This window comes from Suricata suricatta, chromosome 15, assembly GCF_006229205.1.
Source record: "Suricata suricatta isolate VVHF042 chromosome 15, meerkat_22Aug2017_6uvM2_HiC, whole genome shotgun sequence".
Lineage (NCBI taxonomy): Eukaryota > Metazoa > Chordata > Mammalia > Carnivora > Herpestidae > Suricata > Suricata suricatta.
This window is the reverse complement of record NC_043714.1, coordinates 16,412,715-16,438,681: the sequence shown is the minus strand read 5'-3', so window position 1 is coordinate 16,438,681 and position 25,967 is coordinate 16,412,715. Positions and strand designations below refer to the sequence as shown.

The following is a 25,967-nucleotide window of genomic DNA, read 5'->3' as shown; positions in this document are numbered from 1 at the left end:
CAGCCAAGCGTTCTATACCTCTTCCCCAGAGACAGTTCTATGAGCGTGTTCCGACTCTGTCTCTTCCCGTTGTCTCTCAGGCTCCGCGCGCTTCCCCCACGTTAGGCTGGGGATCTTGTCTCCCCTGCCCGTCCCGGGCTGGCCCGTTTTCAGATCTCCCCCGTTCACCCTCACTCACTCAGGTATCCTTGAGTTTCTATTCTTTCTGGAGTCCGTATTTTCTCCTTCCACTCTCGCAGATGAGAGTAATATCCTTCTCAATTTGATAAATGGGGCGGATGGAGTTTACAGAGCTCCCTTCCTCTCCGCCATCTTGGCTCCCTCCCCTCTAACATCAACCATTCTTAAATTTAGAAAAAACTTATAGAGCTAGAAATTATCAATATTTTCAAAATTACTTAAAATTAAAAAATAAAGATCACTTAAAGCCAATCTCTAAAATTTAATGTCCCCAATAAAGTTAAAAAGTAGGGTAAGTTCTTCAACATAAGATAAAACCATTCATAAAACTAAATATTAATATGTCCTGAGTTTAGTTCAGTTTGGCTTACTCTTTAAAATACTGACATAAAGGGGCGCCTGGGTGACTCATTCGTTAAGGTGTCTGACTTCAGCTCAGGTCATGAACTTGCGTTTCATGGGTTCAAGCCCCACAATGGGTTCTGTGCTGACAGCCCAGAGCCTGGAGACTTCTTTGAATTCTGCGTCTCCCTCTCTCTCTGCCCTTTCCCTGTTCGCACTAGGTCTCTCTCTCTTTCTCAAAAATAAATAAAGATTTTAAAAATTTTTTAAATAAAATCTCTAAAAAGTAAATAAAATACTGACATAAAAACCAAGTGAAATGTTTAACATACAAAAAAATATTTTCAATTAAATACAAAATATTCAATTTTTGGTATTAAAGATTTACTTTAAAAGGAAAACCTACCTCAGTACTACTCTTTTCCACCTGTCTGAACTTTTCAGTGGATTCTTCCTTACCCCTGAGAAATTGATTATATTCTTTGTTGCGTTCAAGTTTCAATCTTTCCTTAAAATAAAAACCAAAAGATAATGTTAAAATTCCAGCTTCAGGAAAAAGTACCATCAAACACATACCCAGAATCTGGGTAAGATATTACCCAGAATCAACCTCTGCTAATAAATTCAAGGATAGAAATAATTGCAAGGCACAAGAGAGGTCTGAGACAACCTATGCAATTCCCCACGTCCTTTCTTGTCACATTAGAATATGCATTACTACATGCTTAGGTCCAGGTTAACATAGGAAGTCATTAATAGAAGGGAGCTGCTTTGGTTGTGAAACATCTCCATTTTATACATTTTATAAGTTACATCGCTTAGATAACATTTTCCAGAAAGCCGTGCCCCATAAATCCATGGGATTCTAGGTTTGTTTACCTAACAGCAATCTTAGACAATGCAGGTACACTCTGCCAAAGGCATTCATAAATAAATCTGTCCCACTAGTTAATACATGAATGCGTTTGCCAGGAGAGCTGTCATTAGCATGTTTCCAAGGAGATTTGATCAGGTTATATTCCTTCTTTCCTTCTCTGGGACATCTCCTGCCTCTACTATTCCTCCACCCTAAGGCCAAGACCACTAATGCTAACCATTTCTTTCCCAAGTATAAGGAAGGTTGCTTATTATATTTTAAACATAAAAAGGTAAAATTATCACAGACACTAATTTTTTTATAATGTAAATGTTCTGTTGAAACACAGGAAATGTTATTAAGCCTTAATACCTCCACCGTAATTAAAATAGCACAATCTAAAAAAGAATTAAAGATTTAACTAGGTCATCTTTTGAAGCTTATTACTGCCCATTTGTCTTATGTACTATGTCATGATCTCTTATCTAGCTTAGCTGTACTTTATTACTTCATCTCTAAAGAGTGTGTACATGTATTTGTACAGTGATAGCAATACATTTAAATAGACCCAGACCTCACCCTACATAAAAGCTCAGAACACTCTCATCCACTCATCTCACTGATAACTGTGACACATAAAATGAACTTTATAGCTTAAAAACCAATAAGAATATATTCCATATACTCAGTTTACACTTTAAAGATATCTTACATTGTTATAAACATTATGTTCAAAGTTTTTTAAAAAATAGCACAGAGATTTTTATTAAAGACATATATTCAAGTATGGGAAATGATATAATCTTTTGCTTACATATATGTCAGGAGTATGTTCTTTAATTATTTTGATGCCTCATAAAACTACTACTCACAAAACTACTCCTATCCACCTACCTTAGCAGATAACCTCTCACCAATAGGAAGAGAAACTCCCAGAGTAGATGGATCTGTTTCACTCGTGGACAGAAAATTTTTCTGTATATATACACATTAAAAAAATATATTACCTAATTGCTTTTACAAAACGTTCCATAAATGTGTCTTTACATTCTATTTTCTAAGCAGAGCAAAAGAATGAAATGGAGATCAAGACACAAAGTACAATTCTACAGAGATCATAACAAATAATTAGAAAACAGAATTTTCTTCCAATCAATAACTCTCTAAAGAAGAGAATCAGGCCTTAATTTTCATTTGCTACATACATGTATTATATTCCAGATGATTCAAAAGCATGGGGAAAAGGAAACTCTTTTTCAATTTATATTCCTTATCTAAGCATACATTCTGATCCTCAGTGCCCTATTGTTCTTCTGTTCCTAAGGCAAATTTGAACTTCCTCACCAAGATTATATGCACACTACAATGATATTTTTTTTTACTAATTTTCCTACAGTAATTTATGAGTGGATATCCACTCAAATGCCAGAAGATATAAACTATGAACACTGTTTCCTTATCTGTACCTCAATCCTTGTTTGTTAAACATTTAGATTATGCAGTGTAATATGCAGGCTAGGAGTCAAAGGACCTGGGCTCCAGGACTAGCTCCAACACTTCTCAGTTCTGTCACACTGAGCAAGTTGCTTAACCTCCCTGACCTAGTCTTCTACCATAAAATAAGAATAGTAACTGCTCTGCCTATCTACCCAAGCTGGTAGGATCAAGGAGGATTAAAAATGTAAAATCTCGGGGTGCCTAGGTGGCTCAGTTAAGTGTCCGACTGTGGCTTCAGTTATGAGATCACGGTTGTTAGTTCGAGCCTCACACCAGGTTCCGTGCTGACAGCTCAGAGCCTGAAACCTGCTTCAGATTCTGTGTCTCCCTCTCTCTATGCCCCTCTCCCACTCACATGCTGTCTCTCTCTCTCTCAAAAATAAACATTAAAAAAATATATAAAATCTTTTGAATACTATAAAGCAATCACAAGGGATCAGAAAAAATATATATGATCCCCAACGTTCTGATACTGCTACTTTGTAGTCATAATCTAGAAGTTATTTAACTTCTCTGCCTCAGTTCCTTTGTGTGTAAAACAAGGATAATACCACCTAAATCACTAGCTTATGAGGATCAAATCAAGCAATATTTGTTAACTTGTATAGCTCCAAGCCTTTTACTTATTCATTAAATAATTCTTGACTACCTAAAACAAAAGTTACTTTTTTTTAGTGGTAGGGAGACAAAGATAAGAATATATTCCCTCTGTGTAAGAAACTTACAGTTCAGCTGAGGAAAACAAATATGTAAACAAATAACTTTAATGTAATATACCAACTGCTATAATATAGTTGTATTTAAAACATTTGGGAACAGAGTGATGGATAAAACTGAGTAAAAAGGTTTCACTGAATATGAATTTGAAATAATAATTTACAAGTAAGTTGTGTTACAAAAGCTAACATGAAAGTTGGTTGTACAGAACTCTAAACTTATTTGTCAAGGGTAAGAATAGGATACCTGACTAAATCCCTGAATCAGTTTAACCCTTACATAAAAAGTACACTATAAACCTAGCCATTTTGTAGAGATATACATGTACCAAAAACACATTCAGAATTCCAACCCTGGGAAGACAGAGATACAGACCCTCACTCCTTCACTGGGCAATTCCCACTTTCTCAGGCCCAGGATAATGTTTGAAATTTTCAATGAAATGAAAAACATAATCAAGACAAGAGCCAACTCAAAAAGCTAAAATTTACTCATTCAATTCAATACGGAGAGCCTACTATGTCCCAATCTGTTTGACAAGTCTGAGATCCATCAGTAAAGAAAGCAAAGATCCCTGACTTCCTAAAGCTTACACTCAAGCAAAGAAAACTGATAAGAAGTAATAAACCTAAGGAAGAGTATGGTCTGTCAGAAGATGATAGGTCCTGCGACAAAAAAATAAAAGAATAGGCTTCAAACAATCTAGGCTTCTAGATGATGGGAGGAGGAAGAATACAAAACGAGAGTTCCTTTTGGACATGTTCAACATCAGATACCCATTAGGTTTCGAAGATAGGTAGCCAAATAGAGTAACTGTGAGATTCAGGAGAGAAGTCTGGGCTGGAGGTACACATGTATTAATTCAATTTTAAAATTATTCTCCTGAGAATATGTTCTCTCTGCACTGTTGGATGATCAAGTGTCTTTTGTTCTAAAAATGGAAAGGAGATGGTAATTGCTTTATTGGCTCTTTTTGGCAAAATTTAAAGATTTGATTTTTTAAATTTAAATATCCATACAATCCCAAAGTCTGAAAGCCACAAAAAGAAATCTAAAAAGAACTATAAAGGACTTGGAAAATACATATGCTAGGAGTAAAGGAAGCCATTGCAGCCACCTATCCAAATCCTATATTATTTTCTTTTTCCCTTGCCTTCTTTTGCATGTCTACCTTCTCAGATGTCAACCAAAATTTGTCTCTTGCATATTAGGAAACTACTGCTCCTCTATCATAACCACATTCTTGATAATCCAACACCAAAATTCCTTCATATCCATTAGAATTTAAAGATTTGTACTCCTTGATTTCTTTCTCTTTCTTGATTCTTTCTCTCTTTCATAAAGACAATTTCTTCCTATGCCTCCTACCGTGATTCTTTTTTAAAATCTTCTATCTATGAAGTAATTTAAGATCCACAGTGAAAATGATAGATACCAGAGGAAAACCTCACCCAATAAGGAGTGCTGAGAGAGAGAATAAAACTGAGGTACAGGGCCAGGAAGGCAGGCTGGAACACAAATGACTTCACATGCCATGCTAAGGAATATGCATTTTTATCCAGAAGGTCAGCGAGGAGACAATGAAGTATTTAAATTGGTAAGAAACAGGATCATTGTGGAAAGTAGCATGAATAGACTGAAAATTACTGGGAAAAGGAGACTTAAAAATCTGTAGCAGTAATTTAAAATAAACAGTAAGAATCTCTAATATGCAGAATTAACAGTCCTAAAACTGTTATTGAGCTCTTCACAGGCTGCCTAGAGAGGCAGTGTTTCACACATATCAAATTAAAAATCTAATGTGGGGCACCTGGCTGGCTCAGTTGGTAGAGTATGTAACTCTTGATCTCAGGATCGTGAGCGCAAGCTCCATGTTGGGCGTACACCCTGCTTTAAAAATAAATAAATGTGTGAACAAATAAAACTCCTTTAACAAAAAAAAAACCCTAATCTGATGCTATCCTGTCTACATCATTATTTTTAACTACTCTCAAAAATAATCTAGTCTAACCAACCCAAGCTGATAAACCTCATTCATACAAAGCTAAAGCCTCCCTTCCAAGTCCTTCTTTATTTTATATTCTCCATCTGAAAAGCTTCCTCTCCTTGATTGACCCTCTAGAATACCCCAATTCTACCTATCCTATCTGACAAAATAACACCTTGGAGTCTCTCCTAATCATTATATTCTCATTAGGTATCAGTTTCTGACCTGTATGATGTCATCTCTACAACCAGACTCTTAAGAGCCCTTGAAGACAGATTCATCTTCATAAGTGCATAAAATCTGTTGGCTGAATGATGAATGAATGTGTGAGATACTTTTTTTTTAGAGTTCTGTAAAACTATAGTGTTTTTGTTTTCCAATATAAATTTACAAATGCAGTCCATGCGTTTGGGTGCAAAAATATTGAGTAATCCAAATCCTGACAACACACACTTTAAAAACATCTTAGAATATCCTGAGTATCACTTTATTAATTTCAATGTGATTAGCAAAAAGAAAAAAATCGGCATGCTGAAAACAAACGGGCCATAGAATATTTCTAAGAGAGACATAAGAAAGCAACAAAAATAAATGCAAAGCAGGAATCAAAAAGAAAGTGCTTGATTATATTAATGAAAAATTATAATGCATAGACTGACATTGGTAAAAGCAACGGTAAAAATGTTACCATTCAAAAAGTCTCAATCACAAAAGAAGTTATTTTTCTTAATAGTTTGAGAGTAACATCATAAAACGACAATAAATGCAAGCTACTACATCTAATAAAAGAAAGAGAAAAAAATGAAAAGAAAACGTTTTGCAGGCAACCCTACCTTTCTTTTTGCTTGTGTGATACCCTAAAGTCAAGGGAAACAAAGTATTCAAAGTTCTTTCTCTCCATGTGCACATCAGAAAAAATAAGAGACCACTTATACATTTGGAACAAACATTATAAAGTTTAAAAACTACAGAATATCTTGGGATGACTAGAAATATGATTATTTAAAATAATTTACTTCAAAAGTAAATTCCATTTACAAACTGTTAAGAAATTTTTAGTTTAGCAATTACATAATTTAACCAAATATACTTAAAACAAGGGTCTAAGTAAATAATTAAATCCTAAAGCAAAGACTTGGGAGATTAAACATATATATTAAATGAAGTTTTTATAAGCTTATCTGACAGGAAAATTATTAGCGACTAGAACTCCATGTGTCATTGCAATGCATGGTTGGAGGGCGTAGAGGAGTTGGGAATCATAATTGGGCTATTTTACACCATGATAACTCTAAGAAAACATGAACAAACAGAACTTACCATCCGATTTAAAATTAAAACCCACTACCCTGTTCCAAAGGTCAAGAGTCTGTTATTTCATGGTAACATTCTCAGCACCATTTTTTAATTTACCACTGTCATATATGTCATTTAACTTTCACTACAATATCCTACTGCTAGATACCGCTGGAAACCGAAAAATGAACACATATGACTAAAACCTTAGGAAAATAAATTTAGAAGAACTCTGAAGCATAAATAGAACTAATTACCTGAGTAAGATAGCGTCTGTAATCTTGCCTCAGTTCTTCTTTTAGTTTATGTTTCTTCCGTTCATAATCTTCCCCAAGTGGTAAACTTAATCCATAATCAATTCCTAGAAAGAGAACAACTTAAGTAAAATAGCTCATTTTCAAACTAATGTCAGTTTCAATACAATATGCTGTCACCAAAGCATAGTAATTTAGAACATAGTCCTGCTGACTCTTAAGACCAGGATCAGAATAAATTATTTATTTAAAATGTTTCATTCACATAGGAAAAATATTTGTCATGCCCATGAAACCATCACCTAGTTTTCCTGCCCAAAACAACCAAGATTACTGTTTCTTGCATCTCCTTCCAGAAACTTTATGCATCTATAAAGAGAGACAGTGTGTGTGTTAAATTACTGTGTGTCTCTGTGTGTGTCTCTGTGTGTGTGTGTGTGTGTGTGTGTGTGTGTGTGTGTGTGTGTGTACGCATGCACATTTACTTTCACCCCCTTTAGATAAATGGTTCTGCGTTGTTTGGCATCGGCTATTCAGAGAGTACAAAATTAAAGCAAAGAAAAGCTGATTACCTTTACTTGTTCACTTAATTCTACTCAAATTACTATAAAAACAAATACCATTTTAAGTTCTGTTTTAATTAATGAATTATGTGAGTTTTTAATGTAAGAATATCTTTATTATAAAATGTTTGAGAAATAATTATTAGAACTCTGTGTGGCTCAAGCTAAAATTTCCAAAAACTTTTAATGTTAAGCTACCAATTCTAATTTCACATAAATATATATTAATTTTTATTGTGACAAAATATACATATTATAAAATTTTCCATTTTAACCATTTTTAAGCCTGCAATTCAGTGGCATTAGGTATATTCACGGTGTTGGGCAACCATCACCACACCCACACACACAAAAGGTAAGCCCATTTCCAGAATTTTTCATCATCCCACAAAAGGTAAGCCCATTTCCAGCATTTTTCATCAAACAGAAATTCTGTAAAGGAATGTTAATTTTTTAAGGAAAACTTTAATATTGAGTCATGTTTCATTACATAGAGTTCAAAATCCAAAGGACATTCTGGGATGATAACAACAGTGATGGCTGCACAACTTGTAAATACACTAAAACCCAGCATTGTATAATTTAAATGGATAGTTTATGGTATGTAAATTATTTCTCAATAAAGCAGTCAAAATCAAATAACAAAACTTTTAACATTTTAATAGTAAAATACTATATCTAGAAGCACAGATGTCAAGCTTTTAGAGTTGTGAAGCTCCCCTCCCTTTTTTTTGTCCGACCATGTAGTACTATGGTATGAAAAAATTATCATTGTTTTAATTTAAATCCAAGGTAGTTAATATAAATAGTATAATAATGATTTCAAGAAGAGAATCTAGTGATTCATCACTTACATATAACACCCAGTGCGCATCCCAACAAACGTCCTCATTAGTGGCCATGGCCCATTTAGCCCATCTCCCAACCAACATTCCTCCAGCAACACTGTTTGGTCTCTGTATTTAAGTCTCTTATGGTTTGTCTCACTCTCTGCTTTACATTATTTTTGCTTCCCTTCCCTTATGTTCATCTGTTTTGGATCTTAAATTCCACATATGCATGAAATTATATGGTATTTGTCTTTCTCTATACACACACACAGACATACACACATTTTATACATTCATCAGTCAGTGGACATTTGGGCTCTTTCCATACTTTGGCTATTGTCAATAGCACTGCTATATATATTGGAGTGCATGTGTCCCATCAAATCACTATTCCTGTATACTTTGGATAAATACCGAGTAGTGAAATTGCTGGGGCTTAGGGTGTTCTATTTTTAATTTTTTGAGGAACCTCCATACTATTTTCCAGAGAAGCTGTACCAGTTTGCATTCCCACCAGCAGTGCAAAAGGGTTCCTCTTTCTCTGCATCCTCGCCAGCATCTGTTGTTGCCTGAGTTGTTAATTTGATATTCTGACAGGTGTGAGGTGGTATCTCATTGTGGTTTTAATTTGTATTTCCCTGATGATGAATGATGTTGAGCATTTATTCATGCATCTGTTAGCCATCTGGATTTCTTTGGAAAAGTGTCTATTCATGTCTTTTGTCCATTTTGTCACTGGGTTATTCGTTTTTTTGAGTCTTGAGTTTGATAAGTTCTTCATAGATTTTGGATACTAACACTTTATCTGATAGGTCATTTGCAAATATCTTCTCCCATTCCATTGGCTGCTTTTTAGTTTTGCTGATTGTTTCCTTCACTGTGCAGAAGCTTTTTATTTTAATGAGGTCCCGATAGTTCGTTTTTGCTTTTGTTTCCTTTGCTTCTAAGAGCTATGTCAAGTAAGAAGTTACTGCAGCTGAGGTCAAAGAGGTTGGTGCCTGCTTTCTCCTCCAGGAATTTGATGGCTTCCTGTCTTACACTCAGGTCTTTCATCCATTTTGAGTTTATTTTTTGTATGGTATAAGTAAGTGGTCCGGGTTGATTCTTCTGCATGTCGCTGTCCAGTTTTCCCAGTACCATTTGCTGTAAAGACTGTCTTTATTCCACTGGGTATTCTTTCCTCCTTTGTCAAAGATTAGTACGCCATACTTTTTTGGGGTCTATTTCTGGGTTCTCTATTCTGTTCCTTTGGTCTAAGTGTCTGTTTTTGTGCCAGGACCATGTTGTCCTGATAATTACAGCTTTGTAATACAGTTTGAATTCAGAACTGTGACACCTCCAGCTCTGGCTTCCTTTTTAAACATTACTTTGGTTATTCGGGGATTTTTCTGGTTCCATACAAATTTTAGGACTCCTTGTTCTACCTCTGTGAAAAATGCTTCTATTATTTTTATAGGGATTGCATTGGCACATAGATTATATTGGTGAGTCATCTTTTCAATTCCCTCACTACACTTTGGGTACTCGAAGGATCTATCTTCTGTGACCATGGTTGCTATGTGTTTTTATCCACCATTTCTAGGTAATAATTCTCAATCTTATAACAAAATACCATTGATTTTAGACTAAAATTTTCTAGATTTTATTTTTCATGCTACGAAGTAATCATTTTGGAAATCAAGCAAAGGGATTAACAAAGTAAGATAAAGAGACTTTACTCTTAACACTAGAAATTTTGTGTGATTTTTAAAAAATCATTTTATCTTACTTTTTTTTTTTAAATAGGCTTTATGCCCACCTGGAGCCCAGTATGGGGCTTGAACTCATAGCTGTGAGATCGAGACCTGAGCTGAGATCAAGAGTTGGATGCTCAAGCTACTGAGCCATCAGGTGTCCCTAAAAATTCTTGTTAAATACAATTCTACTTATGGAAATTTGGAAAAAAAGAAATAAATTACATTGTTTAATTTAAAAATTATCAGAAGAGAAACAACTGCAGAATTTTCAATTGCAGAGAAGCTCTGAGGTTTAGACTAAGCTAAAAAAAAATTACAGTTAATATAAAGATTTTAGAAAACAGGCAACAGGAAATTGTTTATGATTTTCTAATTTTTTAAGTTATATTTTGAATTATCATTCTTTTTGGCATTTGTAGTCTTAAGTTTCTCTTATTACAAACAAAATGCTGGACATTATACTCTCTTTTTTCAGTTTGTACAAGTCTAGTGAGTCCTGTGTAGTAATAGCTTTGTAGCTAAAGTTTGAGTACAGTGTCCTCAAGTAAAGCAATCACGTCATTTGATTACTCACCAGTTTATAAAAAGTCCTTTTATTATTTCCTGTAATTTGTCCTTTAATTATGTTTACATAATCACTTCTTATGGTGATATGATAAAAGAAAAATCTGTTCCATGGTAATTTGCTATATAAAGAATTTATTAGAAGTGGTATGTTAGAAGTAAATTACTTTTGAAAAGATTGTGTACTTTATTTTGAATAATTTAGCCCATAGCCACTATAGAAACTAAAAGTTAATTATAACTGATGTAGTTCTGAAGCATAATGTTAACTGTCTTAGAGTCACTGATGTTGTACTTCGATGAAGTGACATCACTTCACATGACCCTAAGGTGACTAATGCTTTACTTGCACTAGAACCATCATAAGACAACTCCTCTGAATAAGTAAGTCTGACCATGTTTCTTAATTCATTAGGTCAATTGAGATGCCTTACTTAATAGTTTAAAATGAACAGAATATTAAGTATTTCCATACAGTTCTTAATTTTATTTCTCTGACCTACCTCTAATGCCAGAAATGTTGATATTAGATGACAAAAGTAGAATTAAAAAATTAGTATTTTTGTTGACTAAACCTTAAATTAATAACATTTAAAGTAATTCAGAAGCATTATGTATTCTTCCTGGTCTTTTAACAGTATTATTTGAGTCAATAGTAAAAAGCAAATATTCTTGATAAATAAAATTGAAATTAGTATAAATAGTATTTTATAAATGAAAATCACATTTTAACTTCTGTTCTTCCACATAAATCCACCAAGCAGGATTGGAAAACAGTGGTAAAATCTACTTTACATACATGACTTTAGAAAACTGTAAATTATTGGTTCCCTGGGTAGGAAACCCAAATGTGTTGGGAGGCATCATCATTGTAGCATTGTTTTCTTTTTCTCCTTGACACAACACAGTATCCATTATGACTAGGGATATGTAACTTTTGTTACTAGTTATTATACTCTCTATGCAATCAGACTGCCTTAAAGCAGAAGTGAAATATTAAGAATTGTGTTTTTTTCCTGTTATCTAAGTCATTCCTCTTATTCAGGTATTCATTCATGTATACTCATTCATACATTTATTTTGTGAACGTTACTTGGGCATACGTTGTATGCCAGGCATTATAAAATTAAAGAAAGCATGGTCTTACATTCATTGACTAAATAGTTTTCCATGTGTGATACTCCATTCTGAATGTGAGAATCAAAACTATTTCTCTCTTCAAGCTTAAATTCTATTATCTTTAAAAATAAAGTTTAGAACCAATAAGTAAGCAACAAAGAGAAATCAAGAAACTGATCCCATTCACAATTGCACAAAAAACCATAAAATACCTAGGGATAAACCTAACCAAAGATGTAAAAGATCTGTATGATGAGAACTATACAAAATTTATGAAGGAAATGGAAGAAGACACAAAGAAATGTATAAACATTCCATGCTCATGGATGGGAAGAATAAAGACTGTTAAAGTGTCAATACTGCCCAAAGCAATCTACATATTCAATGCAATCCCCATCAAAATTGCACCAGCATTCTTTTCAAAGCTAGAACCAACTATCCTAAAATTTATATGGAACCACAAAATACCCCAAATAGCCAAAGTAATGTTGAAGAAGAAAACCAAAATGGGAGGCATCACAATCCCAGACTTTAGCCTCTACTACAAAGCGGTAATCATCAAGATAGTGTGGTATTGGCACAAAAACAGACACGCAGATCAATGAAACAGAATAGACAATCCAGAATTGGACCCACAAATGCATGGCCAACTAATCTTTGACAAAGCAGGAAAGAGTATTCAATGGAAAAAAGACAGCCTCTTTAGCAAATGGTGCTGGGAGAACTGGACAGCAACACGCAGAAGAATGAAATTAGACCACTTTCTTACAGCATACACAAAAATAAACTCAAAATGGATGGAGGACGTGGAAACCATCAGAAAGCAGGAAACAAACTCCTTGACCTCAGCCTCAGCCATTTTCTACTTGACACATTCCCTAAGGCAAGGGAATCATGAAGAAAAATGTATTGGGACCTTATCAAGATAAAGCGCTTCACACTGCAAAAGAAACAGTCAAAAAAACTAATAGGCAACTGACAGAATGGGAAAAGATAGTTACAAATGACATATCAGATAAAGGGCCTGTATCCAAAGTCTATAAGAAACTCACCAAACTCCACACCCAAAAAACAAATAATCCAGTGCAGAAATGGGCAGAAGACATGAACAGACACTTCTCCAAAGAAGACATCCAGAGAGCTGACAGACACGTGAAATGATGCCCAACATCACGCATTATCAGTGAAATACAAATCAAAACCACACTGAAATACCACCTCATGACAGTCAGAGTAGCTAAAATGAACAAATCAGGAGACTATAGATGCTGGTGAGGATGTGAAGAAACAGGCACCATCTTATTACACTGTTAGTGGGAATGTAAACTGGTGTAGCTGCTCGGAAAAGTGTGGAGGTTCCTCAGAAAATTAACTATAGAACTCCCCTATGACCCAGCAATAGCACTGCTAGGAATTTACCCAAGGGATACAGGAGTGCTAATTCATAGAGGCACATATACCCCAATGTTCATAGCAGCACTTTCAACAATAGCCCAGTCAAGGAAAGAGCCCAAATGTCCATCAACTGATGAATGGATCAAGAAGATGTGGTTTATATACACAATGGAATAATACATGGCAACTAGAGAATGAAATCTGGCCATTCGTAGCAGTGTGGATGGAACTCGAGGGTATTATGCTGAGCGAAATAAGTCAGGCAGAGAAAGACAGATATCATATGTTTTCACTGATATGGGGAATAGAAGAAACTTAACAGAGGACCATAGGGGAAGGGACGGGGAGAAAAAATAGTTAAGTACAGGGAGGGAAGCAAACCGTAAGAGACTCTTAAATACTGAGAACAAACTGAGGGTTGATGAGGGGTAGGAAAGAGGGGAAAATGGGTGATGGACATGGAGGAGGGCACTTGTGGGGATGAGCACTGGGTGTTATATGGAAACCAACTTGACAATAAATTATATTTTTAAAAAAGGTTTAGATTCTTTTTGAGGAATAAATGCTTTTCTAGGATGATGTAAAATTCTAAGCATATGGGATACTTTAAATTCTTCTGGAAGAGAGTTGAGAGCATCTGTGAGAGGTGTGTCTAAGGAATCTTCTGTTTACCCACTATTACCAGGACTGTTTAAGCCAGAAGTATGTATAAAGAGAATTCCATGGTGTTCATGGTGGAAAGTGGAATTTAGTTATTCCATAAAAATCAACAGACATTAATTTATATTTATACTGCTTGGACCTTCTCCCGCTGAAATATTTCAATGATGTAATAAAGCACAAAAATGGTGATATTCATAGCAGTTTATAAACTGCAGTGTATTATTTCATCTATATATTCATTACGGAAAATAATTTTATTTCGTTTAGAAATGATACTTTTTATAGTAAGTATTACATATTTGATTTTTTGTTTTTAATTTTTAACTTTAATTTTTTATTTTATCAATGTTTTTCTTCCTCCAAAATGACCAAACAAAGGAATTCACCCCAAAATAAAGAACAGGAAGAAATCACAGTGAGGGATGAATCAACACAGATATAAGCAACATGTCTGAACTAGAATTCAGAAACACTATAATAATATTAACTGGGGTTGAAAAATGCATAGAATCCCTTTCTGTGGAGATAAAATATATAAAATATAGTGAGGACAAGATTAAAAATGCTGTAATTAGGATGCAATCTCAAATGTATGCCTTAGCAGCAAGGATGGATAAAGTAGAGAAGCAAATCAGCAATTTGGAAGATAAAATTATACAGAATGATGAAGCAGAATAAAAGAAGGAAACAAAGGTAAAAGATCACATTACAATACTTAAAAAACTCAGTGACTTACTAAAAAGGAATAACATCCTAATCATAGGAGACCCAGAAGATGAAGAGAGTGAAAAGGGGGCAGAAGGTTTCTGTGAGCAAATTATAGCAGAAAACTTTACTAATCTGGGGAAGGACACAGACATCAAATCCAAGAAGCACAGAGAACTCCCATTAGACTCAACAAAAACCAACCATCACCAAGGCATATCATAGTCAAATTCAGTAAAATCATGGTCAAAGCAAAGAACTATGAAAGCAGCAAGGGGAAAAAAATCCTTAACCAATAAGGGAAGACAGATCAGGTTTGTAGCAGACCCATCCACAGAAACTTGGCAGGCCAGAAAGGAGAGGCAGGATATATCCAACATGCTGAATTTGAAAAACATGCAGCCAAGAATTCTTTATCCAGCAAAGATTTCACTCAAAATAGGAGAGATGAAAAGTTTCCCAAATAGCTAAAGGAGTTTGAGTCCACTAAACCAGTCCTGCAAGAAGTTTTAAGGGGGACTCACTGAGTGGAGAAGAAACAAAACAGCACATAAAAGACCAAAAGCAACAAAGACTAGAAAGGACCAGAGAACATCACTAGGAACTCCAACTCTACAGGGACCACAATGGCACTAAATTCATATCTTTCAGTACTCACTCCAGATGTCAATGGACTACATGCCCCAATCAAAAGACACAGGATAACAAAATGGATAAGAAAACAAGACCCATCTATATGCTGCTTAGAAGAGACCCATTTTAGACCTAAAGCCACCTGCAGAATCAAAATACGAGGATGGAGAACCATCTATTGTGCTATTGGGCACCAAAAGAAAGCTGGAGTTGCCATACTTATATTAGACAAACTAGATTTTAAAGTAAAGACTGTAACAAGAGATGAAGAAAGGCATTATATCATAATTAAGGGGTCAATCCACCAAGAAGATCTAACAATTATAAATCCTTATGCCTCCAGTGTGGGAGCACCCAAAGTATATGAATCAATTAATCATAGACATAAACTTATTGATAATAATACGGTAATAGTAGGGGACTTCAACCATCCCACTTACATCAATGGACAGATCATGTAAGCAGAAAATCAACCAGGAAACTATGGCTTTGAATTACACACTGGACCAGATGGACTTAACAGATTCATTGAGAACATTTCATCCTAAAGCAACAAAATACACATTGTTCTCGAGTACACATAGCACATTCTCCATAATAGATCACATACTGGGGCAAAAATCAGCCCTCAACAAGTATAAAAAGATTGAGATCATACAATGCATATTTTTAGATCATAGCAGTATGAAACTTTAAATCAATCACAATAAAAAATTTGGAAAAACCATGAATACCTGGAGACTAAAGAATATCCTATTAAAGAATGAATGGGTTAACCAAGAAGTTAAAGTGGAAATTAAAAAGTACATGGAATCCAATGAAAATTAAAACAGAACCACCCAAAACCTCAGGGACACAGCAAATGCAGTCATAAGAAGGAAGTATATAGCAATCCAGGCCTTCCTAAAGAAGGAAGAAAGGTTTCAGATATACAACCTAACCTTACACCTAAAAGTGCTGGAAAAAGAAGAACAAATAAAGCCAAAAACCAGCAAAAGAAGGGAAATAAAAGAATCAAAATTCAATGATGTTGAAAGAAAAAAAATAGTAGTACAGGTCAATGAAACCAGGAGCTGGTTCTTTAAAGAATTAACAAAAGTGATAAACATGTAACCAAATCAGAAGAAAAAAGGACCCAAATAATTAAAATCACGAATAAAGGGGAGAGATGACAGCCAACACTGCAGAAATACAAACAGTAATAGGATATCATGAGCAATTATATGCCAACAAATTGGGGAATCTGGAAGAAATGGAAAAGTTCCTAGAAACATGTAAATTGACAAAACTGAAACAGGAAGAAACAAAATATTTGAATAGACCCATACGAGAAAATAAATTGAATTAGTAATCAAAAATCTCCCAAAAACAAGAGTCCAGGGCTAGATGGCTTTCCAGGGGAATTCTACCAAACAAACATTTAAAGAAGAATTAACACCTATTCTTTTGAAGCTGTTCCAAAAAATAGAGATGGAAGGAAAACTTTCAAACTCATTCTACGAGGCCAGCATTACCTTGATTCCAAAACCAGACAAATACTCCAGTAAAACGAGAACTACACACCAATTTCCCTGATGAACATGGATGCAAAAATCCTCAACAAGATACTAGCCAGCTGGACTAAACACACATTAAAAGAATTATTCATCACTACCAAGTGGGATTTATTCCTGGGATGCAGGACTGGTTCAATATCCACAAAACAATGTGATACATCACATCAATAAAAGAAAGGATAAGAACTACATGATCCACTCAGTAGACAGAGAAACATTTGACAAAATACAACATCCTTACTTGATAAAAGCCCTTATGAAAGAAGGGATAGAAGGATCATATCTGAAGACCATAAAGGCAATATACCAAAGACCTACTGCTAATATCCTCCTCAATGGGGGAAAAACTAAGAGCTTTCCCCCTAAGGTCAGGAACATGACTAGGACGTCCACTCTCATCACTATTGTTCAACATAGTATTGGAAATCCTAGCCTCAGCAATCAGGCAACATGAAGAAATAAAAGGCATTGAGATCAGCAAGGAGGAAGTCAAACTTTCACTCTTCACAGATGACTTGATACTGGATGTGGAAAACCCAAAAGACTCCAAAAAAATTGCTAGAAATGATCCATGAATTTAGCAAAGCTGCAGGATATAAAATCAATGTGCAGAAATTGGTTGCATTTCTATACACCAATAATGAAACAGAGAAATCAAGTAATCGATACCACTTATGATTGCACTATGAACTGTAAAATACCTAGGAATAAACCTAATTAAAGAGGTGAAAAATTTATATGCCAAAAGCTATAGAAAGATTATGAAAGAAACTGAAGAAGACACAAAAAGATGGAAAAGTATTCCATGCTCATGGACTGGAAGAACAAATATTGTTAAAATGTCGATACTCCCCAATATAATCTACATATTCAATGCAATCCCTATAAAAATAATACCAGCATAAGTAATGTTATTATTTCTTCTTTAAATGTTTGGTATAATTCATCAATGAAGTCATCCATGCCTAAGCTTTCCTCTGTAAAAGATTTTAATGAAGAATTCAATTTCTTTACATGTTAGAGGTCTATTCAGATTTTGCATTTCTTCTTGAATCAATTTCAGTAATTTGGGACTTTCTAGGAATTTATCAATTTTGTCTAAGGTATCTAACTTGCTGGCATAACAATACACTCGCAATATTAGTTAGGCCAACAAACACTAAAGACTTATTAATGCTAATAGTTATGTAAAATTCTACTTCCATTTAATTTTTAACATTATTTCTATGTCACTTGTAGAGAAAGTCAATAAAAGAAAAGATTTCAGTAGTGACCATGATGGTTAATTTTATATGTCCACCTGGCTGGGTCAGGGTGCCCAGATAGTTGGCCAAAGATTATGGAGGGGCACCTGGGTGGCTCAGTCAGTTAAGCATATGACTCTTGGTTTCTATTCAGGTCATGATCTCATGGTTTGTGAGATGCAGCCCTGCGACAGGCTGTGTGCTGACAGAGCAGAGCCTGCTTGGGATTCTTCCCTCTCCCTCTCTGCCACTCCTCCCTCCCAAAATAAACATTTTTTAAAAGATATTATTATGGATCTCTCTTTGAGAGTATTTTTCAGGTGAGATAAACATTTAAATTAGTAGATTTTTTTTAAACATGCAGGAAAGGCATTTTAAATATTTTTTCCTATTTTTTTTATTTATTTATTAGAGACAGAGAGAGACAGTGTGAGCAGGGGAGGGTCAGAGAGAGAGAGAGACACAGAATCGGAAGCAGGCTCCACGCTCTCAGCTAGCTGTCAGCACAGAGCCTGGCGCGGGGCTCGAACCCACGAACTGTGAGATCATGACCTGAGCCGAAGTCAGACGCTTAACTGACTGAGCCACCCAGGCACCCCAAAATTAGTAGATTTTGAGTAAAGAAATCTGCCCTCCATAATGTGAGTGGGCCTCATCCAATCAGTGGAAAAGCTTAACAAAGACTGACCTTCCTCAGGTGAGAAGGAATTCTGCCAACAGAAAACTTCAGACTTAGAATTCCAACATCACCTCTTCCCTGGGTCACCAGGGAAGTTTTGCACCTTACCTTGCAGATATTAGACTTTCCAGCCTCCATTATCACAAGCCAATTCCTTAAATATGCTTTTACTTACACACACACACACACACACACACACACACACACACACACCCTACTGGTTCTCTGAATATTTATCTAAACTTAATCTAACATCTTTTTCTTATCAGATTAATGAGATTTGACAGAAAATTGTTTTTCATATTTCCTTTAGTAAAACGTTAGTAAAGAACTTATTGAAAATATTAAATTTTTTGCTGTTTATTTATTTAGAGAGAAAGAGAAAGTATGAGCAGGGGAGGACAGAGAGAGAGGGAGGGAGACACAGAATCCAAAGCAGGCTCCAATTTCTCAACTGATTTCTTCTTCCTATAAATTTTGTTTTTATTTTAAATAAATTTCGTTTTTATTTTAAATAAATTTCAATATTGCTGCATTTAAAAGCCAACCTCTTTCAAGACACATACTCAGTAAAATCTTCATGGTAACATTTACTGAGCATCACCCATGTGCCAGGTTCTTTGCTGGTCTTGGGAAGACAAACAAGAACATAGTCCTTGCCCAAAGAAACAGCATCTAGTAAACAAGCAGGCACACAATTTTAATATAACGTAAGTCCTATATGACATCTTCTGTAACCCACCAGAAGTACCAGTTTGTTATACAATGAACTTTCTTTTCACCCAGAGATAAAGGTTGTTTAATACAGTTTTATGCCCAAGTCCAGGCTGCTCTTTTAAAATCAAATTTCAGTTTCCTTATTGGAGTACAACAGGGTCTTCACTATTTACAAGTTACTTCTGAGCTACAAAAATTCTCTCTCCATGTTTCCCCACTGTATTCCCCCATTCAATCACGGCTGCCACAACTAGACAGAACGGGCGAGGACAATTTTTTCTTGCATCTGTAATGAAAACCTTAGCAGCAGACAGTAAACTGCTCCAGGTCTGTCAAATAGATGCATTCCATTGCTTTTTAATCTCAAAAGGTTATGGTTATGTCCCCTTACTATAAATCACAAAAGTAGTACTTTCAAATACCGAACAGGATCTAAGCTACCATATAGAAGAAAAGAAGAAAGGGCTATATACACATGTATACAGTCAAATCATGAAATTATATATAAGATACTGCTTATCAAGAGACTAGACAACAGGGTTGGGAGGGTCATAATTTCCATGTTATACTGTTCTGCATTCTTTATAATCATTTTGCCATATGCAAATTTTACTTGATAGAAAATTCTCTTTATAAAACTCAACATAAAGCAATGATTTTTATCTTCACCATTTGAACCAGATACACCATTTCAAAAGCAATGTAGTCTCTATGGATGTTGGGTCAAAAACATGTACATAAAAAACAGTGTTGAAAATACTGGCTGTTTTATGTCAACCATTAAAAATGTCTTCTAGGATATAAAGCATTAAAATCAAAGCAATGATGCTCAACCTAAGGGAATACACTCAACTTTTCTAAAAAAAAAAAAAAAAAGAGAAAGATGATATTTGACTGAAGTACACAGACCTACACTTAAAAAGTTAATGAAAGTGTATCTCAGTAATGGTTAGTTATTAAATAATGGGTTAGTAAAAGTTGAATTTCTTTTAATTAAAAAGTGACTCACATGCCTGGAAATGGTTTTGGAAGACAGAAAAAATAATTTACTTTTACAGATCATTTTCAGCTAACTCTCATATTTCATTAACAAACTCCTGAGTTATTCTAACAAACACCTGACAAAGGACATCATTTTGTCAGCTTATATAGAGTACACAATGTACACACTACATAAAATAAAGAACTTTGCTAGCCTTTGTTTCTGGTTCCTGGGAAGTAACTTCTAAGTCCTTGGAATGTTCCAAGTAATGGGAGTATTTGTGTTATTCATGGTAGGTCCTGCAACCCATATCCAATAGTTTATACAATATGCTAACTCCTGGTGAGCTCCTCTATAGTTTATGCTGAAGAGATGACAATGATGGAAGCTGGTCACATCAGAAAGACCACACCAGAAAAATAGGATTAGAGGGTTAGACCTCTGAGCCATCTGACATCAGCCAGAGACCTCAGGGGAAAGTAGGGAGTCTGGAGTCTGAGCCACATAGGCAATGCAGTATTAATAAAAACTCTGGACACCGGGGGCGCCTGGTGGCTCAGTCGGTTAAATGTCCAACTTCGGCTCAGGTCATGATCTCACGGTTTGTGGGTTCGAGCCCCGTGTCAAGCTCCGTGTTGACAGCTCAGAGCCTAGAGCATGTTTCAGATTGTGTCTCCCTCTCTCTGCTCCTCCCCCACTCATGCTCTGTTTCTTTCTCAAAAATAAACTATATAAAAAATTTTTTTAAAAACTCTGGACACTGAAAATCAGGTAAGCATGATGGCTAGTACTGCCGTGGCAGGGAAGTGATACATCCCTGAGATAGTAGAAGCTTCAGATTTGAACCCTTCCAGACCACACACTACACATGTCTCCCTTTGGCTGGTTCTGATTTGTAGCACTGTGCTACAATACAGCTGTAATCATTAAGTACAGCACTTTCCTGAGTTCTGTACGTCATTTTAGTGATATCAAACTTGACAGTGTAATGGTAACCCCCATATTTGTAGCCATAATAGAGGATGGCTTGTGGACCCTAATACTAGCAAGCTGATGTCTAAAGTAAGAGAAGTCTTGTGGAGGGCTGTGCCCTTAATCTGTGAAGTTTGGTGCACTCTGGGTAGCTGGTGTTTGAAGACATTGTAATGCTTCTCAAATACTTTTGAGAGATATAGAATGAGAATGGTAGAATGAGCCACATGGATAAGCATTACCCATAAATATTACTAACACAAATAAATTTACAAAAAATCAGAAAATGCTCATGATGGTTGTACTATGAGCTATCAGTAGATTTTCACTGGCTAAAATGAGTATTGCCAGCTTATATATTACTGACAGCTACTATGCTTAATTACTTATTCAAAGTATGGTGTCAAATATATTTCATTTAATATATAATTTCCAAATATGACCTTCTTTAGACCAGTTTGTTTTTAAGTCCTGTCTGAGACCACGTGAGAAAACTCTCCATTGACAATTTATTCTACATTTTCCCACTGTGAAAAACTACGTATTTGGTGTTCTTTCCAGTTTTATTGAGAAATAATTGAATACATCACTGTGTAAGTTTAAGGCATTCAGATTATTTGATTTCTATATATTGTGGACTAATGACCAAAATAGGTTCTGCTAATACATCTGCATGTATAGATTAAATGAAAAGGCAAGAAAAAAAGAAAAGCTTATTCCTTTTGATGAGAACTCTTAGGATTTACTCTCAACAAATTTCCTATAGATTATAGAGCAATATTAGCTAAAATCATCATGTACAGTATTTCCCTAGTACTTATATACATTATAACTGGAAATTTAAACCTTTTGACCACCTTCCACCAATGCCCCAACCCTCACCCTTCTTCGCCTCTGAACACCACGTGTCTGATCTCTTTTTCCTGAGTTTGGTCTTGTTTTCTATTTAGATTCCACATGTGAGATCATATAATATCTGTCTTTCTCTGACTCACTTCACCGAGCCTTCAATCTACCAACAGTGCCCAAGGGTTTCATGCCAGCATGTTATCCTTGTTTTTCTAAAATTCATTTTCTTAGATTTATTTATTTTGAGAAAGAGAGAGAGTGTATGCATGAGGGGAAGGGGCAGAGAGAAAGGGAGAGAGCACATGCGTGTAGGGAAAGGGGGGGAGGGAGGGGGGAAGGAGGGAGGGAGGGAGGGAGAGAGAGAGAGAGAGAGAGAGAGAGAGAGAGAGAAATCCCAAGTCCAGAGCCCACCAGAGCTCAATCCCATAAACCATGAGATCATGACCTGAGCCAAAATCAAGAGTCAGGCACTTAACCAATTGAGCCACCCATGCACCCCTTTTATATCTGTCTTTTTGATGATGGCCAATGTAAAGCATGACATGATCTCTTTGTAGTTTTAATTTGCATTTCCCTAACAACTAGTGATGTTAAACATCTTTTCACATACATTTGGTCTAATTTTAAGGCCAAAATTATTCAAGCAAGAAGTCAGCAACTGAATGCTGTTATAAAATTAGCCAAATTATATATTATTCTTTATTAAGATTCAATGTGCCTCAAAAATAATTGTTTCAGTTGGCAATAAAAGAAACATTCTTTTCTTTATGAATGAAATGAAATGAAAATTAAATTTGACATACCCAACAGAAGTTTATTTTTGCAATGGGAACCTTCATTTATTCAAATGAATATTCAAAATATTCAAAATATCTTAAGGGGTGCCTCGGTGGGTCAGTTAGTTAAGCTTCCACTCTTGGTTTAGGCTCAGGTCATGATCTCATGGTTCATGAGATCAAGCCCTGCATCGGGCCCAAGCTCATCCTTAAGGCACTGACAGCACAGAGCCTGCTTGGGATTCTTTCTCTCCCTATCTCTCTCTCTCTGCCCCTTCCCGGCTTGTACCTGCTCACGTTCTCTCTCTCCCAAAATATATAAAGATTTTTTAAAAAGATTTTCTTTAAACACTAAAGTGCCAGGCACTGTGCTAGATAGCAAACATACAATGTAGGCAAGCTGGCATACCACTGCAGTACAAGAGAGCTAAGTTCAAAATTATACTTTACGGGGAAAACCAATGTGACAGAAGCACAAAGCATGAACAGCCACACAATCTGGGAAAAGGAATAAACAGATAAAATTATCATATAGGAAACAAGAATACATTGGAGGGTTTGAAGCAAAGATTAACATGATTCTAGGTGTTTTTTGAAAGGGCATTAAAGGGCAATGTGGAGATTTAGTCAGTGCAGGGGATGGGTTAGTTAGACCAAAAAAAAAAAAAAAAAAACAGACAAAAAAATCTGAGAGACAACATAAGTCCACATAAGACAATGTTTATGGGATTAGAGAAAAGTAAATTTATTTTTAAATTTAGGTAGTAGAATCAACTGGACTTGAGGAATTACTTGCTGTGGGAGGCAAAGGGGACACAGGAGTCAAGGATGACTAGATAACCAGCCATCTCACTGGAGTACCAGATAGTGTGAGAAGAATCAAGGTAATTTGGCATATGTTACTTTTGAGCCCATGACATCCAAGTACAGATGTCCAAAAGGAAATTAGATATGTGGGTCTGGAGTTCAATTTTAAAAAATCAGGATTGGAATACAGACTTATAAGTTATGAACAGACAGTACATAAAATCTCTGAGGGAGGTCAGTCAGGGAGTGTATGAAATGAAAAGAAGGCATAGGACCCAGGCCTAAGAAATATCGATAAGGAAAAGGCAGAAGTCATGGTCTTGAAACTAGACTTTTGTTTGTTTTTTTAAGTTTGAGAGAGAACACTGAGTTGGAGAGGAGGAGAGAGAGAGGGACAAAGAAAATTCCAAGCAGGCTCCACGCTGTCAACACCAAGGCCCAGCCCAAGCCCAAGCCCAAGCCCACCAAGTGGCTTGATCTCACAAAACCTCAAGATCATGACCTGACCCAAAAGCAAGAGCTGAATATTTAACCAAATGATCCACCCAGGTGCCCCTTGAAACTAGACTTTAAACTCGCCATCATTTGTGCATGTAATGAAAAATAATTCTTAAATTCTTAATATAATTCTCATAGCCTGTATTAAAAAGATATGAGGTCACAAAATAAATATCTATTGTGCATGACTTATGGCCAGTCAGCTTTTCCTATGTACTCAATTACTGCCTCAATAACCTTTTTAAATAGATGCCAATTATTAAGATAAGGCAAGGGAGAACTTAAATAACCTGTGCCAGATCAGAAAGACATGACAAGTACAATCCAAAGGAAGTTGGAACCCAGAATTCCAAAGTGATTCTGTCCTTACTGTATAAGAGAATCTACTATTAAACTTTTTAAAAAATTATCTTTTGCAATAATCAAAATTTCACTTCATAAAAATTTAGTGAAAGAAGATAACCCAACTTTTATGTTACAGATAAAGAAATTGAGGTCCCTAGAGATAAAGAAGCTTAACCAAAATATAAGTACTCAAATACTCAAATTTTAAAAGACCTTGAATATGAAATACAAATCAAATCCATGATTAAATACCACCTCACACCTGTCAGAATGGTGAAAATTAACAACACAAACAGAGTGGCTGGGTAGATCAACCAGTTAATCAATTCTTGATTTTGGCACTCAGATCATGATGTCAGTTCATGAGATCAAGACCCACAATGGGGCTCTGTGCTTACAGCACAGAGCTTGCTTGAGATCCTCTGTCTCCTTCTCTCTTTCTCTCTCTCTCTCTCAAATAAACATTTAAAAAGAAAAAAAAAACAACAACAAAAGGTAGCACTCAGGTATTGGCAAGAATGTGGAGAAAGGGGAACCCTCTTGCACTGTTGGCAGGAATTCAAACTGGTGCAGCCACCCTGAAGAACAATACGGAGGTTCCTCAAAAAGTTAAAAATAGAATTACCCTGTAATTCAACAATTGCACTACTAGGTATTTACCCACAGGATACAAAAATATTGATTCGAAGAGGTACATGCACTCCAATGTTTACAGCAAGCAGCATTATCAACAATAGTCAAACTATGGACAAAGCCCAAGTGTCCACCAACTGCTGAATGGATACAGAAGATGCGGTGTATGTATACATACACACACACAATGGAATATTGCTCAGCCATCAAAAAGAATGAAATCTTGCCATTTGTAACAAGGTAGATGGAGCCAGAATATATTATGATAAGCAAAATAAATCAGTCAGAGAAAGACAAATACCATATGATTTCACTCATATGTGGAATTTAAGAAACTAAACAGGGGCACCTGGGTGGCTCAGTTGGTTGAGCGCTGGCTTCAGCTCGGGTCATGATCTCACAGTTTGTGGGTTCGAGCCTACATCGGGCTCTGTGCTGACAGCTAGCTCAGAGCCTGAAGCCTGCTTTGGATTCTGTGTCTCCCTCTCTCTCTGACCCTCCCCTGCTCGCGCTGTCTCTCTCTGTCTCTCAAAAATAAATAAAAGACATTAAAATATTAAAAAAAAAAAAAA

General features: G+C 35.6%; 1 protein-coding gene and 1 non-coding gene across 7 annotated transcripts in view; both read right to left on the bottom strand.

The window, feature by feature from the left end:
* Window positions 1-25,967, bottom strand: part of CSPP1 (centrosome and spindle pole associated protein 1) — a 133,199-nt gene that overhangs the window by 85,045 nt on the left and 22,187 nt on the right. For 4 of the 6 annotated variants that reach the window (XM_029923133.1, XM_029923131.1, XM_029923132.1 and 1 more), the window contains exons 4-7: window positions 7,133-7,236; window positions 6,413-6,436; window positions 2,273-2,353; window positions 929-1,030 (exon numbers count right to left, since the gene is read on the bottom strand). In XM_029923133.1, coding sequence (XP_029778993.1) covers window positions 929-1,030; window positions 2,273-2,353; window positions 6,413-6,436; window positions 7,133-7,236 — 311 coding nt within the window. The remainder of the gene's footprint in view (window positions 1-928; window positions 1,031-2,272; window positions 2,354-6,412; window positions 6,437-7,132; window positions 7,237-25,967) is intronic. The other 2 variants (XM_029923134.1, XM_029923135.1) reach the window with 2 other exon arrangements.
* On the bottom strand, window positions 19,749-19,879 carry LOC115279564. The gene has a single exon (XR_003903516.1). It is a non-coding gene; the product is annotated as a small nucleolar RNA SNORA31 (small nucleolar RNA).